General features: G+C 58.7%; 1 protein-coding gene across 1 annotated transcript; it reads right to left on the minus strand.

The window, feature by feature from the left end:
• Positions 1–1,162: 1,162 nt before the first annotated feature.
• QSOX1 (quiescin sulfhydryl oxidase 1) lies at positions 1,163–11,703 on the minus strand. The gene is made up of 12 exons (XM_054638532.2): positions 11,361–11,703; positions 9,068–9,168; positions 7,719–7,767; positions 7,432–7,534; positions 6,566–6,656; positions 6,189–6,334; positions 5,603–5,740; positions 5,343–5,472; positions 3,478–3,600; positions 3,224–3,368; positions 2,803–2,982; positions 1,163–2,443 (listed from the first exon to the last, which is right to left on the minus strand). The coding sequence occupies exons 1-12, from the start codon at positions 11,626–11,628 to the stop codon at positions 1,722–1,724; spliced, it is 2,196 nt and encodes a 731-aa protein (XP_054494507.2). The 5' UTR covers positions 11,629–11,703; the 3' UTR covers positions 1,163–1,721.
• Positions 11,704–16,780: the final 5,077 nt, after the last annotated feature.

Here is a 16,780-nt window from a genome sequence, read left to right on the forward strand (position 1 = left end):
CCGGGGTATTTGGGGCTGAGGTGACCACGGGCAGCCCCGCACCGCAATCCCACACAGGGGAGCAGCTGGCGGGGGGGAGTTATTGATGCTGGGGGTGAACCCCCCAGGGAAATCAAGGAGAAGGAGGCAGCAGGGCTGCAGCGCTGAGCCCCTGCCCATCCATCACCCGCGGTGGGCAGGGCCGGCTCCCGGCTCGGGAGAGCCAGCCCCGCTCCGGGCCGGGACCGGCCCGCTGAGCACCGCCCAAGGGACACGGCCAAGGCCGGGCGGGACAGACAGAGCTGGCAGGACACGGGTGCCAGCCCCACAGCACCTGGAGGCGTGACCGCGCGCAAACACTAAAGGAAAGATGGAGAGAGACGATTTATTTGACGGGCAGGTGAGGGAGGAAGGGCTGCAGGAGCCAGAGCTCCCAGCGGCGGAGCTGAGCGCCCTCCTCCCCATCCCGCCAGCCCTCGCCTCCCACCTGGGCAAAGTGAAGATATCAAGAAAAAGGCTCCAAATCGGATTGACACCCCCCCTCCCCCTTAATAAAGTTTATTATCGGCCGGGCTCTAATCCTTTTAAATCCCCCACGCGGGGGGATGGGCCAGGATTAGGGGAGGGCAGCGTAATCCCAATGAATTTGTTACAGGGGGATTTAGACAGCGCTGGGAGAGCAGATGGCCCCGGCCCTAGCTCTGGAAAACAACCATTTTCCTTAATGATTCCTAACAAGGATAAAAGGGCAGAGAGAATCGGGGACAGGCACAGGGGGCCCACACCCACGGAAGTCCTGGGCCCCAGGGATGCTGCCGTGTGTCTCCCTGCTCAGAGCACGGGCACGGTCAGCACTGAGCTGCAGCTCCACAGCTCGTGCCAACTTTTTTTCCTGCAGCTTCCTGGCCCCACATGCTTCCTCTGCCTCCCCTTGCTTGAGGAGAAACCAGGAGCCGTCCCAGCCCTGGGGATGTAGAGAGGGCAGCTGCCCAAAGGTGCATCGTCCCAAGCAAAAGGCAGGAGAAAACATACAGTAGTAATTAAAAATATTGAAAGGATTTTTAAACCGAGTGCTCTTCTTGGGATGGGGTGGAGGCAGGAGCAGGGACATCAGGAATGGGGCGGGGTAGTCCAGCATGCCCACGTGGCAGGGACCAGCTGACACAGCAGGGCAGGGCAGGCATCGGCAAAAATAATTTATTCCACTAAGACAAGCAGAGAACGAACAACAGCGTGGGGAGGGGGTGAGCAAAGATGGGAAAGCCCCGGGCCACATCTCAAAGAGAAGGGACACAAATTGCATCTGAACCCATGACTGCTGCCCCCACCCAGCAGTGCCCCCTTTTTGGGGGGCTAAACCTGCCCTCTCCTGGCCCCACTAGTGGTTGGACCCCAATGGGTGCTCTCCAGCACGGGACTGGGCTTCCCAGGTGAAACCAGCCCAGTACCAGGGAGCGTCTGAGGGCAGCTGGGTGCCAAAACACAAACCACCGTTCATGTCCCAGCTCCCACACGCCCAAAAACATGGCACAATGACTTGGAAGGGGGATGCTCTGACACCTCCTGCCTCCCAAAACGAGCCTTCCACCCCCTACCCCGGGTGAGGCAAGTGCCTTGAGCAGGACAGCTCCTGAGGGGGACGTGCCAGAGCCCTGCCCGCTGTGGGACTAAACGCTGTCCCAGGGCTGTCCTGCCTCAGCAGCTCACCCACCCTAGGAAGACCCCCGGGCCCCCAGCCCCTCTCAGGCCATGGGGAAGCCAGGGCGGCCTTTCCTGGCGCGGGTGCGGAGGCGGAAGAAGGTGTACATGCCCAGGAGGCACATGGAGGAGAGGAAGTACAGGGCCACGCACAGGCTGATGTCCAGGCGGGAGAAGCCCAATCCAAGCACCCGCAGCCAGGGGCTCCTCCGCAGGCCCTCGCCAGCCTCCTCCTCCTCCTGATCCCGGAGCAGGACGCCGGGGGCGCGCCGGCGCTCCCTGCCCGCCGGCAGGGCCATGGTGTCCCGCTTGCTGATGCGGCGGCGTCGGCCCGCGGCCGCTCGCAGCGCCTGGCTCTTGAAGTGCTGCTCGCTGAAGGAATCCAGGTCCACGATGTCCTCGCCCCCCTCGCGCAGCTTGGGGTTCAGCCGCACGATGCTGGGGCGCCGCGGCTCGGGGGAGCCCGGGTGCCCCGGCACTCTCGGCTCTCCCTCCGTCTCCTTCTCCTCCTCTTCTCCTCTCCCCCTCTCCTCTCGCGAGCCCTCCGCGCCCAGCCTGGTGCCGGTCCCTTCCCTGGCCACGGGGATGGGGTCGGGCTCGGCATAGTCCATGTAGATGTTGGTCGGGGAGAAGTGTGCCTTGAGGAAGGTGACCACGGCCGGCTCCTCCCAGACATGGACCCCCCGCTCCTCCTTGTGGCACTGGGGACACAAGTCCGGCGGAGGCCACTGCAGCTTGGGGAACTTGGGGTCCTCCGTGTCACCTCCTGCAGGGACCAGAGCCAGCAGCGAGGGGGTTAGAGGGGACATGTGATGCACCCTCCCCCTGTATCAACAGCCCAGAGAATCCAGCAGCTGGGGATGGGGACATTTGGAGGAGCCTCCTCGGGAGGAGGGGTCCTCTGAGGGCACACAGCAGCTTTGGGAAGCTCCCTGTAAGGAGCATGTAAGATCCAACTGTATCTCTGGGGCCATCTGATGCTGCATGACCAGCAGCTGTCCCCTGGGATGGGGGACAATAACAACGGGATATCCCCACTGCTACACCCTGGAGCCATTTGCCAGACCCATCCAGGAGGAGGGAATGTTCCTCCAGCTCAGCTCCCCTGGTGGCAGCCCCCCTTACCCGCCAGGCGAGCGTTGACCTCGTTGTGGTGGGACCAGAGCCAGAGGATGGCCTCCTCCCTGCTGGCCACCTTGTCCATGGACTGGGCTGCCATGGCCTCAAAGTGCTCGGCGCACTCCTGGCAGCCGAAGAAGTGCCGGACATAGCAGCGCATGGTGCTCAGCACCTCCAGGGGTAACTCTGGGGGAGCAGAGCACAGGGGTGAGCCTGGACCCCTCTGTGCCACCATCACAGTCCCACAGCTGAAGTAGCAATCCCACACCCCAATTCTCTCTCTTGTCCCCCCATGGAAACTGCCCCTGGATGAGATGAAGAAGGGGGGGAAACAAGCTTTTGTCCACATGGAGCATCCCTATCCATGCCAGAGCTCAGCTGGACACTCCCTCCCTGAGCCCCTGATGCCCCCCAGGGACAGCAGTACCTTTGTCAGGGCCGTTCTGGGCAGCCTGCACAGTCAGCAGGTGGAAGATGGTCCAGAGCCCACAGGGGTAGCCACGGAAGTGGCGCTCACTGCCCTGGCAGCCCACCCAGGTCACGTTGGTGGGGAGCACCGAGGGGTGGGAGGCCTGGTGGACAGATGGACATGGTGTGATGGGGGTGGCAGGCAGTGCCAGCTGGGGAGCAAGGGGCAGGGGTAAGGAGAGCAGGGGCTGGGGGTCCCCACGGGCATCTTACATCTCTGTTATTCTTCATGGCCTCCTTCAAAACTGTGCGGGGCAGCTCGGGCTCTGTCCAGTTCCTCAGCCAGGCATCCAGAGTCTGCAGGTAGGTCTGCACGCAGGGGCGCCCTGGGAAGTACTGCAGAGGGGGGAGAGGGCTGAGAAAACACAGATTTCATCCTGGGAGCAACAGGGCAGCACCAGCATCCTCCCTGCTGCAGAGCAGTGTGGTCCTGGCAAGGTTTTGGTGCCTATCTCTGAGGGGCTGGGGGCTGCAGCTCGTCCCCCCACCCCGGGTGGCAAGGCCCCTGTGTGCATGTTCAGGCTCCAAGCCCCATTCCCATCTGAGGGAGGCAAAAAGCCACTCTGTCCGTAAGTCTGGCAAAGCCGATTAGCAGCTGCACTTTAAAACCACTCCTGGGAGAGAAGCAGCCTGGCAGCCTGTGCCACCAACAGACAGACAGACTGACCTGTGGGGAGGAGGGGACACCAGCACACAGGAGAAGTGATGGAGAAGTGAAAAGAAGGAGGAGTGTGCTGGGTTTGAGCTGTTCTTCCTCCCAGGTCCATGGGGAATCACATGAAAAGACCCAAATTTGCAGGGGAATTATCTGTGACCTGACAGTTGTGCTGCAAACACAGTGCCCCCCAAAGGAGTTTGCTGTGTGATTCCCTGCCTCCAGGAACCATTTCCCCCCCCATTAGGACTTGTCCCCCTTTCCTTTCCTTTAATACCTCTTGGGAGTGCAAGAGTTAAGGCTGGGCCCTGCTGGCTGAGCGCCCCCAGGCTGAGCCCTGGGCTGCAATCCTGGGGATGCTGCTCCGTCCTGTGGATGAGCAGGGCAATGGCAGTGCTGGCTCAGCGTCCCCGGGGAAGCACCAGCACCCACCACCCACTGCTGCAGCTCATCGAGGGGAAGCTTTACAGGAAGATTTAAAAATGGATCAAATAAAACCATTGCTGCTCCCCAGCACCCTTACACCCATGGGCAGGGAGCTGCTGTCACAGAGGTTTATTTCCCTATTTGTGTAGTTCACATTAAAGAGAGAAAGAGTGAGGGCAAGCAGAGGAGCCACATGAAGGTCTGAGGACTTAAGGCACGTGTCTGGAGCTCTTTCCTGGGGGGCAGCAGATGGGGGTGGGAGCAGGGGGTGTCCTGAACATCAGTGAGGGCCATGCAAGGTCCAAACTGAGCATGAGACCCTGGGTGACAAGGAGGGAGCAAAGAAGGAGGGCATGGCCCCAGTCTGCCAAGCAGCCTGGGCTGTGACAGGGATTGGGATGGAGACAGGGCTCCTGCAGGCCCAGTGGAGGAACCAGCCAAATGCAGCAGGACTCCTTCACAGCAGGAAATTAAACTGCCCTGCTTGTGCTGGCTCAAAGCTCTCAGTCACTTCAGCTGTGCCAGGCCCAACATAGAAGAAAAAAGGAGACCTTAAATTAGACTTGTCTGGAGCCTGACTCAGAGTGGGAGTTCCTTTCCTGGACTATTATCAAAGGAGCCTGCAGAGATTGGCTCCTTGAGCTGAGCAACCAGATCAGAGCAACAAACCCCTCAGAGAGGTGACAGCCTCTCTCCTCAAAAGACCTCCTGCCTCAACACCTCCTACAAGCGATGATCCCACTGCCACCAAAACTGGCAACACCCACCTTGTTTGAAACACTCTTAGCTCCCACTGGGACTCTGGGCTGAGTTTGGAGATCCTCATGGATGAGGACTGCCATGGGATACACCGAGCACCAGGACACAGGGCCCACACCAGACTGCCACGCTTCACTACCTGTGAGTGCTGGGGCACGGTGGCCTGCACTGTTTGCATTTCACAGACAGACAAATGGAGGCACAGGCAGTTCCCCTCCCAACACCCAGAGCTCCTCACCTTCACCAGCGTGGCCACGTAGCACTTGAAGGCAGCCAGCTGTGCTCCCGACAGCGAGGAGGGACGGGCAGCCTCCACCCGCAGCGAGTAGTGCAGCGCCGACTCCAGGTCGGCCATGTACAGCTTGGAGCTGGGGAGGGCAGCGCAACACGAGGCTCCATCAGCCACGGAGCTAATCCTCACAAACCCCAGGGCTTCTCCCAGCTCCCAGCCCCTCGCCCGCCCGGCCCCGGTTTGCCCAGCAGGGGGAGGGCTCTGACCGGTCGGCTCGCAGAGGATGTGACACGCGGTCGCTGTCGTTGAGGCTGCTGGCCGTGGCGTTCAGCTTGTAGGAGCCGCGGGTGATGCCCGTGAGCGTGCGCAGGTAGTAGGTGTAGAAGGAGCGTGCCTCTATGTGCCTGCCAGGAAGGAGAAGCACTAAGTCCCTCGTCCCTCCCAAACCTGATCCCAAGGAAGGAAGCCAAGGAGATGAAGGCTTAGCCAAGTGGGTAGTTCAGGCCTGGGGAGGGAGCTTGGGGTGCTCCATACTCTCCATCTGCCCCAGCAGTGGGTAGACTTACACACATCCTGGAGCAGAGCTGAGCCCCAGGTAGCCGTATCATGCCACCTCCAGGCAGATGTGGGAACAGAATGGCTCAGTCACAAGGATTTTCCCTTGTTCCAGCTCCAGCCAGGGCTGGCAGTGCAGTTCAATGCCCACCAGCAACCTCCCACCAGCCTCCTCTACTCAGCCAGTCTCGTTCCTAATGCACCTTCCCACAGGTACAAAGGAGCACAGAGAGATGGGGCACAAGGCTGGCACCCCAGCAGCACCCCCAGAGGCACCCTGCCGTGCCCCACACTCACACAGGCAGGCGGGAGAAGGAGCCGTTGCGGAGGAGCAGGTATCCAGAGGGGAAGGAGGTGACACCAAACTTCTGCACGAGCTCCTCCTCGCTGCTCAGCACCCTCCTCACCGCAATGTTCTCGTACTGCAGCATGTCCAGGGCCACCTGCAAGCCCCAGGGTCAGATGAGGAGGGCAGAGGGATTCCCCAGCCCCACCAGGGAGGCAGCAGAGCTGTTCAGTGCCCTGTGTAACATTTGGCACTGGCTAAGCTGTGTTCAAGCTGTGCAGGCGGGCTTTTCCTGGAGAGAGCTGCCCTGCCACAGGCACCCAGGAGTTATCATGCAGCAGGCACACAGGCTCCAAGAGAAGTGGGGGATAAATGGAGCTGTACCCACCTCTCTGCCCACGAAGGAGTTGCTCTTCTCAAAGATGAGTGCCAAGTACTGGTCCTTGTTCCTCTGGAAGAAGGTGCGAACCTCCTCGGCGCTGCAAGAGACAGGAGGACGGCAGCAGGTGCCCTGGAATCAGCAGGATGCTCTGCCCTCCCCCTCAAAAGGAGCTCCAGCCTTGCTCGTTGGGATTTGGCAGGGAATGCTGCTGCAGGATCAGCCCCACTGAGCAGGCAACTCCTGCTGCTGAAGTTTCCAGCCTAGTTTTCTGCTCTGGTTCACAGGCTTTGAGAAAATCCACTGGGCTTGGCCAAGGAGGTAGAAAACAAAGCAAAGGCAGGGCAGGGCAGGAGGGAGCTGTAGGCTCACCCAGGGGAAAAAACCAGCAATGAACTTGAACCAGGGCTGGTTTGTTTTTGTCTAAGACACAGAGGCACCAGAGTACCTGAGGCAGGTGCCTGCCTCGACCATTGCTCTGGAAAATCCAAAGGCTCCTTCTCAGGACAATGCAGCAACTGCTTGCATCCAGCAAGGACAACTCAGATACCAACAAAATTGTACAACAGAATCAAGAAAACCCTTTTTTCAGGACAGGAAAGAGCTTCTAACACAGCCTCACACAGCATGGTATGACACTGCCATGTCCCAAAGACCCTGGGGCCCAGGAATTGCTTGCTCTAAGTAAGTCTGATGAGCAGGTTCATTAGGAGATGTGACAACATGGCCCATGGACACAGCTCTATACTGGCCAAGTCATCTCCCTGGGACCTGGGTGATGCAGTAGCTGCTCCTTGCTCATTCTGGGTTCAGGATTTCCCTAAAAGCCTGCTCCCCATGGGACAGAGGCCAGGCTTGCCCCCTGCTGCCCCTACCTTGCTGGCTCCAGCGGAGGACAGGCGGGTGGCCAGGCATCCTGGCTCTGCTCAAGGTTGGTGATGATGGCGTGGCGCAGGTCCTCGACAGTGGCACTGGGATCTGCAGGGGGACAGGACACCAAGGGGTCAGCCCTGGGGAAGCCAATCCCAGGGGCTGAGCCCAGGGAAGCTGCTTGGAAGCTGCTTGCCCCCACAGAGCTCCCTGATATTGTAGTGTATGGGAGGTGTGGGCAGAAGGGCCATTCACACCCAGGGTAGAAAACCCCATGGCTCTGAATACTCACTGGTAATCCTTATCCCATCCTCTGGCTTCTTGCTAAAAGCTCTGAAGAACTGTAAGGGGAAAAAAAACCACAAGGGGAAACTGGAGTGAGTGTTTGGAGTGGAACAGGAGGCAGTGCAACCCAGCAGGATGAGGCTCCCTGTAGACCAGCTCTGCCCCAGTCTCCCCACAGCATGCTATCTGACATCAGCCAGCACAGAGGGAGCTCCCAGCCATGTCCCCATCTTTTGGGGCATCCCCCCAGAGAGGAGGGATGCAGGCATGGGCTGGGAGCCATGTCTAGCCAAGGGCTGAGCACTGGCAGGCAGTGGAGCAGGTTTCTCCAGGAGTCCCAGGGAGGCAGCTGGAACCTTCCCAGTCCTGCAAACCAGTCTCCCTGCTCCAGTGCTCTGACAAGGTAGGAAAAAGAGGGTTTTCCCACTCCTGGCCTCCCACAGTGGCTCCAGTACCCAGGGCAGCAACACCAGGTTGCATCAGGCAGGTGTTTGCTTTGCAGGCTGGGCTGGGAGCTGGGACTGTTTGCAAAAGGTGCTCGGCAGGGACACAGGATGTGAAGCAAATGACATCTTGGCACGGCCACATCAGCACAATGTCCCTGCCCCAGGAGATGTTTCCATCAGTGTCCCAGGGCAGGGGGCACCCAGTGAGACCCCAGGGCAGGGCTGGGGCCAAGCCAACCAGCCTGAAAAACCCCAAATCTGACCCCACCTGGACCTGAGCCTGTAAGCTGGGACTGAGGGCATGTCTGATAAAACCCTCATCCCTGCCCATTCTATCTCAAGGCAATCCTGGTTTTAAATGCTGGTTGTGGCACCTGGAGTGCTTTGGTTTCATTGCTTGTGTTGGAGCAAGGCTCCGTTTGCAGTGGGAAGCTCTGCAGAAGCTGTGTTGACACAGCTAAAGGGCTGGGCACAGGCCCAGGAGCAGGGGTGGCTCCTTGCCAGCCAGCACAGGAGGCTCCCAGGAGTTCCAGCCTCCCGCAGCATCCCTGTGCCCTCCTTCAAAACCTGTGCCTGCAACCTCTCTTTGCCCTCAAGCAGCCTTTCTTAAGTGTTTCCAACTCAGGATTCAGAGTCTCCCTCATCCTAGCAGAGATCCAGCCCCTGTGTTTCACCACAAAACACCATTTTGGCTTTCCCCCCTCCTTGTTGCTCCATCGCTCAGCAGTTGCACCGGCTGCAGCCAGGACACAGCATTGTTTTGGGGAAGGGTGAAACAGCTTCATCCTGCAAAGCCCCAGGGAGAGTATTTTGGTGCAATACCCCTGTCAAGCCAATTGAGCAAGACAGGGACAGGCCAGAAGGCAAAGCACAGTGAAGCCCAGCCAGTACTCGGCACACACAGCCTCACCTTCATGGTGGGGAAGCCGGTTATCCCAAAATCAGAGCACACTTGTTGGTTGTCCTCATCAGCACAGTCGATGGCTGCCAGGATCACTGCAGGCCTCCACTCTGTGGGGACAGAGGATGAGGTCAGCACACTCAGCACCCCCACGGCCCCAAAAACCACGCTCCTCCCTATGAGTGATTGCAGAGACAGGAGGGATCTCCAGGGGCAGAGATCCTCCTGTCCCAAAACCACTGCTTGCCCCTCGCAAGGGGATCTCCAGTGGGAGAGATCCTCCTGTCCCAAAACCACTGCTTGCCCCTCACAGGACAGTGACTGATGGTTTCCAAGCCCAAACACCAGGGCTGTTGCTCTGTGCTGGTGTGTGGTGCCCTACTTTCTAGGCAGCAGGAATACAGGGAAAGCCGTGTGAGGCGGGAGCCAGCTTTGCACGCCCTGCTCTGCCAGTGCTGGAGCACAGGCAGCTCTACCCAACACTGCCTGCCCGGCTGGTTCTGCCTGTCCAGCCTCTGCCCCAGCTCCCGGGAAGAGGACACCAGGAGAAGGGGAGGGATGGCTAGCCACAGCTCAGGGAGAGCAAGGAACACAGGCTCCAGTTTGTCTCACCCCAGACCAAGGGCATAGCTGATAACCAAGAGGGAACAACCCAAAACCAGCAGCCAGGCCAGAGCACTGCAGCAGAGCCTGCCCAGGTTCTGAGCACCCACTCCCCATTTGTGACTCCCCAGTGAAGACCAGCATGCCCCTGGGGTAAAACAAAAGGGGGCATGGAGGTATTTTAAGCAGCAGTCTCTGAAAACCAGCAGGAAAATGGAGAATAAAGCTCTGAAATGGTTTATTTTTAGTGTAAAGGACACCTTGCCTGTCCTGAGAGTGGGAAGGGAGGGACATGGCACTGGCACGCAGACGGAGCCCACGCTGCCCTAGGCCAGGAGCATGCTGGAGGCAGGGAAACACTGTCCCGTGTCGCAGGTGACGGGACAGGTGAGCTGCTCCCACTGCCCTGGCACTCGTGGCACAGGAGAGCTGGTGACGAGCCCTGCTGCAGGGAGCCAGGCATGTTCCTATACTCATCTGCACGTGGTGTCCACAGGTCACCCTAGCATCCTCCCCGTCCAGCCCACTCCTATGAACATCCACCCGTGGGAATGGCAGCGAGGCTGCTGAGCAGCACGGGGGTGGCTTCCCCGCCCCGCTCCATGGGCACACCATCCACGCTCAGCCTCTGGAGCAGGGAGCCCTGGGGGAGCCCTCTTTTGGAGAGGGGCCAGGAGAGCCGGCATTGCCCCGCGGGGAGCGGGCACGCACCCCATTCCTCACATCCTGCCTGTTGGGGAGCTCTGACGGCATCCCCAGGGAGGGACGGCATCCCCTCGGAGGGACGGGATGCCCGGCCGGCCGCCTGACTCATGCGGCAGCCAGCGCGCTGTATCAATTAATGCAATAACAGGGAGAACCCCGGGATGCCGGGGGAGGCAGGATGAGTCCCGGCAGGACGAGGGGCCCAGCAGCGGGGTGTGCGGGTCCCCAGGCGCGGCTGGCACCGGCCAGGCCGGGCATCAAGGTCAAAGCCGGGAACAAACCAGCTGGGATCAGCGCCCAGCAACCTGCCGTCCCTATCCCTGCTGGCACCGGGAGCAGCGAGGCTCAGGGAAAGTCTGGGGGGCAGCGGGACGCCCCATGCCTGGGCAGGCTCAGCCTGAGCTTCTCCCTGCCAAAGGGGGTGCAGGGATGCTGCTAAGCCAGGCCTGGGTATCGTGGGGGGGAAACCTGGACACCGGGAGGGCGCAGGGCCTTCCCACCCGGCTGACGTTCCAGGAAGGCTGGAGCTGGGCCGCAGGGGGATCCCGGGGAGCTGACAGAGAGAGGGTAGAGCAGAGCGGATTGAGGGACGGCGGTGGGAAAGACACGGGATGTAGAGATGCTCACAGGAACGAGGATGCAGAGCCCAGGATGCAGGGAGGATTTAAGGGTGCGGGCAGAGAGGAGGAGGACGACCGGGCAAGGGCACGGGAGGGATTGGAGGATGCTCCCGGTCTTGGGGGAAGCGGGACCCCTTGTGCAGGGACGCAGGGAGGAGGATTTAGGGGTGCTGAGATAAACAGAGATGATGTGAACAGAGGTGCAGGGGAATTTGAGAGTGCAGGGCCAGAGACACCGGGTGCTGACGGAAGAGGACAGAGACAGGGATAAGGGGTGGGGGGTAAGAAGGTCAAGGGCACGGGGGGATCGGGGAGCCGATGGGGAAGGCAGGCGGGGATGAGGGGAAGGGGGGCCAGCGCGGCCGGGGACTCACCGCGGATGTCGTGGGCCAGGGCCCGCCATGTGGGCGCAAAGTGGATGCAGTGCCCGCACCAGGAGGCGAAGAACTCGACGGCCCAAGCGCTGCTGGAGCCCAGCAGCCGCTCCTCCGCCCCCGGCCCCAGCAGATCCAGGGGGTCAGAGGCCGAGTAGAGGCGGCCGGGCCGCGCCGCGGGCACCCGGAGCAGCAGGAAAAGCAGCAGGAGCGGCGGGAGAGCCACCGGCCCCCCGCGGCCCCCGGCCCGCGACCGCCGCCGCCACATCGCCCGCCAGGCCGGCCGGCACCGCCCGGAGCCGCCTTTAGCGCCCGGAGCCGCACGTAGCACCGCCCCCGGGGCGGGGCCGGGACCGGGGCGGGGCCGGCGCGGGGAAGCCCCACAGCGGCCGCGCGCCCACAGCCCCGGCACCGGCCCGCGGTAGGCCTGCGGCCCCCTCACGTCATGGAGAGGAGCCCAGTACTGCCCTCCTCACCCCCCAGCCTTTGCTGCGGTGTTACAGTGAGGGGACAAACGGCATGAAATGATACAATTCTCATAAAGTGATGACTGCCCAGGGAGGTAGCGGAGTCAGGGTCCCTGGAGGTGTTTAAGGAAAGAGTGGACGTGGCTCTGAGTGACACGGTCTGGTTGGCAGGGTGGTGTTGGGGCACAGGCTGGACTCGGTGATTTAGGTCTTTTCCAACCTAAATGAATCTGTGATGGTGCAATAGTGAAGGCAGCTGATTCAGCCCCAAAATGTATTTTGTCACCAACATGAGCACCCCAAGGGCAGCGCCCTGGTCAGATGCCCTGACATCAGCCAGCGTCACTGGGCACCACCTGGACACCCTGTGGAATGGACAGCCTGCAGACATCCCTGCCCTCTCCCCAAACCTGCCAGCAATACTCAGCAAGGATATCCAGTGACACCCACAAAATCCAGCTCTACATCTCAAAAAAGCAGCCTTCTCCCCCCAGTGGCCCCTTCAATGGAATATCTTAATGTCTTCAAACTGAGAGTTAGATTAGATATTAGGAAAAGAAATCTTCCCTGTAAGGACAGTGAGGCTCTGGCACAGGTTGCCCAGAGAAGCTGTGGATGCCCCATCCCTGGAAATGTTCAGGGCCAGGCTGGATGGAACTTGGGGCAACCTGTGGTAGCGGAAGGGTCGGCAGGATGACGTAGCTAGATGTTCTTTAAGATCCTTTCCAACCCAGGCCGTTCCAGGATTCTGGGATTCCATCCTCCCGGCCAGGCCAAGCCGTGCCCTCGCTCACGCACGCACACACGTCACCGGCTCCCAGCCCCAGACGGAAGGTGCCCGTTGTTCAGTGCCCCGGGGCAGAGCCAGGCACTGCCAGGGTGGACACAGCCCCAAAATCCAGCCCTCTGCTCCCTCCCCAGCCCCTGAGGCCAGGGAACCTCTGGCAATGGGGGTGCCCATGGCTGCTGAGGGCTTGTTGCTGGCTCTGTCCCCAGGAAGGCCATTATCCGTGCTGGGCCCCACCTAGGCATTTTAGGCGGACTTGCCATGCTAGAAAAACAAGCCTGCCAGAGCCCGGGCTCGCCGAGGGCAGGGGCTCCACACGGGGCACAGCTCCAGGAAACGACAGGGCTCCCTGACACAGGCTGGCCTAGGGGATGGAGCATGGTAGACACAACCCAGGGGATTGCTCCCACCCATCTTCTGTGGGCCCAGGCTGATGGGAATGGGGCCGAAAATGGTCTGCTCCAGCCCTGTCAGCTGTAATTAAGTCCTTAAGGGATTATCACGCCTCATTGTCTAACCAGGAGGCAGAGAGACACAGCCTAGCCTGAGCAGGGCTGCTCTCAAAGGTGGTACCTACTACTGACAGAGACTTTGCCAGGACTTGTCCTCATCCAGCTGGTGATTAAAATGCAAAAATCCCCAGGTTCAGGGAGATCACCACCGTTATCTTCCCCCTAGGTTAAAGCCTTATTTTAAGGGCTCATCAGCTTGATTAGGTTACCAAGGCAAGAGAGAGGTGCTCAGCACTAGCGTAATTGCCAGCATCCTCCCCAAACAGCTCACCCCTTCCTTCCAGGCAGCCCAAATTCCTTGAATCCTTTTTTTAGATGCAAAAGCAAGGTGAAGGGGCAAGAGCCCACAGCCCAGCCCGGGGCTCCGGCTCCTTTGGAGGTGAGCCATGCCATTGCTCATCCCCTGAGCCTGGGGTGGGGATGCTCCTGCTTCCTGCTGCCCTGGGAACAGCTGGGCTGCTACCCACGACCCTACTGCCCAGCTGGCACGTCCCATCCCCAAGGCTCCCCAGGTAATAGCCTCCTTCAGCAGCAGGGTGTGGAGTTTTCCAGGCACAGACTTGCCCAAAAATCCTTTTTTTCCTTTGAATGCTGCTGCAAAGCAAGAGATGAGGCTTTTCTTGCACCTCAGACTGGGAAGAGACATTTTCATTGCAGAACACCCTGACACAGGGCATGGCCTGTGAAGCCAAAGATGAAGCAGAGGCTTTGAAATAACTCTTTTTTAAAGCTGGATTTGAAAGCAACTAAGATGAAATAACAGCAGTCAAGAACCAGTAGAAGTCTGGGGAGGTTTTAGAAATGCCCTCCCAGTGCTCTCTGCCTTTTTGTCCTCTCTGGCTGCCAATGGAACCTGCAGGTAGCAAAACCAGGACACAGGTGCTGGGTGATGCTGGATGCTCACCTGCTGAGCCCCAGCCAGCCCTAAAAGGTCAGCTTTAGGCTCCTGCTGCACATTTAGGAACCTGCTTGGTTTTCACAGCAGAGCCTTCAGTCCCTACCTCAGCATCCTTAACTCTGGGGAGAGTTGTGCTTCATTCCGTAGCAAGGCCATGGGATGACCACAGAGATTCCTGTGCTGCACCATCTCTGTGCAGCAGCTGAGCACTGGCTTTAGTTCATTAAGGTCTGAAATCTCCTTTCCCAGACTAACACCCAGCAGGAATCTCCTTGAAGTCAGTGAGGCGTGGACAACATCAACAGGCTGAGAACCTCAAAAGGCGGCCACAATCTCACCAAAATAATTTAAGCCCTGCAGAACTTGTTTCGTGCACCTAAAATGGATCATTTTCAGACACAAAGCCACTCAGCTCACCTCTGTGCTGGGTTAGACAGGAGACAAGGAAAGAGTGGTTAGATGTTATGTGTTCAGCCCTTGAAGCGATGGAAAAAACTAAATTTCAGAAAATGGAGAAAGGCTTTTATTGTCGATTTTTAAAAGCATGAATCTGTCTATAAAATGTTCTGAATGGCCAGGTGAGCAGACCCAGGACCTCCTCATTCCCCTTTAGCTGTGAAGGTTCAGGGCCACAGGTTGATCCTGAAATGGACTTTCTTCCTTGAAAATTAGAGAACACGTTCCTACCTAATTGTGTGATTCCAGGAACTGACTCCAAGGAAAACACGCAACCAATGCAAGACTCATGATACAATCACGGCAACCCCGTCACTGGCATTTCGGAGCCTGCTCTGAGAGGTTTGCATCCAACAGCCCTGCAAGCACCTTGGACATACCAGCTGCAGAAGAAGCTCAGCAGTTTTCCTTTCTCCAGACTTCACAGGATGATGAACTCAAGGAAGTCCTCTTTGATCTGCAGCACAGCACTGCTTAAATCGTGGTCCTTCTGTGAATAAAAAGCCTCACTTCCCTCAGAGAGCGACAGAAAATTGCGTCACCTGCCACCTCCCTGACATTCCAATCCAGGTGGCACTTTTTCCTTGGTGGCACAAGTCACACCTCAGTTGAGACACGGCTTCTGACAAGACCTTTGGCAGCACCTGTGCCACAAACCTGCCAGCTTTGCTGAGACACGCGGAGGGGATGTGAATCCCGACTGCTTCCCACACTCTGCATTGGCTCTGCCAGGCTGACACCTGTGGAGACCAGGATGGCCCCTCAAAGCCCCACTGGCAGCTGGGAATTGCTGACTCCACGAGACAGGCTTGGTCGGAAATTGTTGATTTCCACCTTTCAAGCCCAACCAGCCTGTAATAACAAGAGGCACAAAAGCAAATCTGGGGTGCATTCTCAGGATATGATGAATGTGTTCACGTTTGCATCTGCAGAGAGAACACAGCAGTACCAGCCTCCTGCTATTCACCCTCTGCTGATTCATCCCTGCTCCAAAGGACAGCAGCCACGCTGGCCTTGCTCTTTTCAGAAGAACCCAGGGAGACCAGGAGGAACTGGCACTGTCATTGGTATGTCTGGGTAGGAAACGTTTTACCTGCAAATTTCAGATCTACTAACAGTCATAAATGATTACCATGACCCAGGCTGCACAGAGCACATGTTTTCCAGTCCAGCTCATGTTCCCAGCTTTAAGGAGCAGATTGGAGGAGGCCACACCGCCCAGATTTGCCACATCATTATTTGGCAGGTGGTTTAATTGCAGTGCATGAAACTGAGAATACCACAGGGATGACAATGGAGCACTCCTCTCTTGCTCTGACAGTAGTCCTGCAACGTAAGCAAGGTCTCACCTTCCAAGGACTGCTGTGCCCAATCACAGGTTCCCTGAGCAGTGCTGGCTCCATCAGCCCTTGGAGCAGGGCAGCAGACACAGACACTGGACCAGGCTCCTTGCTGAGCTCCCCAAGCCAAGCCACGTGAGCAGTGGGATCCCCTGCAGCCTCCTTTATTTTGCTGGAATAAAATCAAATCGTAGCTGTGACACCCCCCCTCCAGCAAATTCTCAGACAAAATCTGAGTTAGAGTCAGTCTAGACTTCATGCAAGAGGAAGCCACTGGAAACCCACATCAGGGAGGGAACACAGCCCAAGGGACACAGCAGGTCTTGTACAGGTGGAGCAAAGGGCTGGAAAACTGGGGCCAAGAGAAACACTCAGAGCAGGAACTAACCACCTGCTCCAGGCCATCAGCACTCTTGGCAGGCAAAGAAGGTATCTGTACTCCTCTATGCCCCTGAACCTGCCCAACCATCACCCTCCTGAACAGAGCTACTCTCCTCTCCTCCTTTTCCCCAAATTTCTGCAAGACCTTATTCATGAGGAGGCAGGAGGGTACAGAGCTGGGGCTAGGGGTTTTGTTTGCTCCAGTTTCCAGGTCTCACAGGGTGCCTTTCCCTCCCCCACAGGACCGGCATCCCGGAGTGCCCTACACTTTCAAACTCCATTACATCTCATCTGCATTCCTGCCAGGCAGTGGCCCATGCTCCGGGCTGGGTGCCAGCAGCTGGGCAGCCCCCCTCCTCTCCTTCCTGCACTCTGAAGAGCTGCTGGTGTTCAGCAGCTCCCCACCAACTCCTTTTCTTCTCAGGGCTGTGTTAATGAGAGCCTGGACATTGCAGAAGCCCTTGTGCTAGGCAGAGCACAGCACGTCTGGAGCAGAGTCAACATTTCCAGCGCTCCAGTGCTCTGCCAGGCATTATAGCACGTGGGATGGCTGCAGCTGGCACCACATCCCCAGGGAGG

The sequence above is a fragment of the Agelaius phoeniceus genome, chromosome 8 (assembly GCF_051311805.1).
Source record: "Agelaius phoeniceus isolate bAgePho1 chromosome 8, bAgePho1.hap1, whole genome shotgun sequence".
In the NCBI taxonomy this organism is placed as follows: Eukaryota; Metazoa; Chordata; class Aves; order Passeriformes; family Icteridae; genus Agelaius; species Agelaius phoeniceus.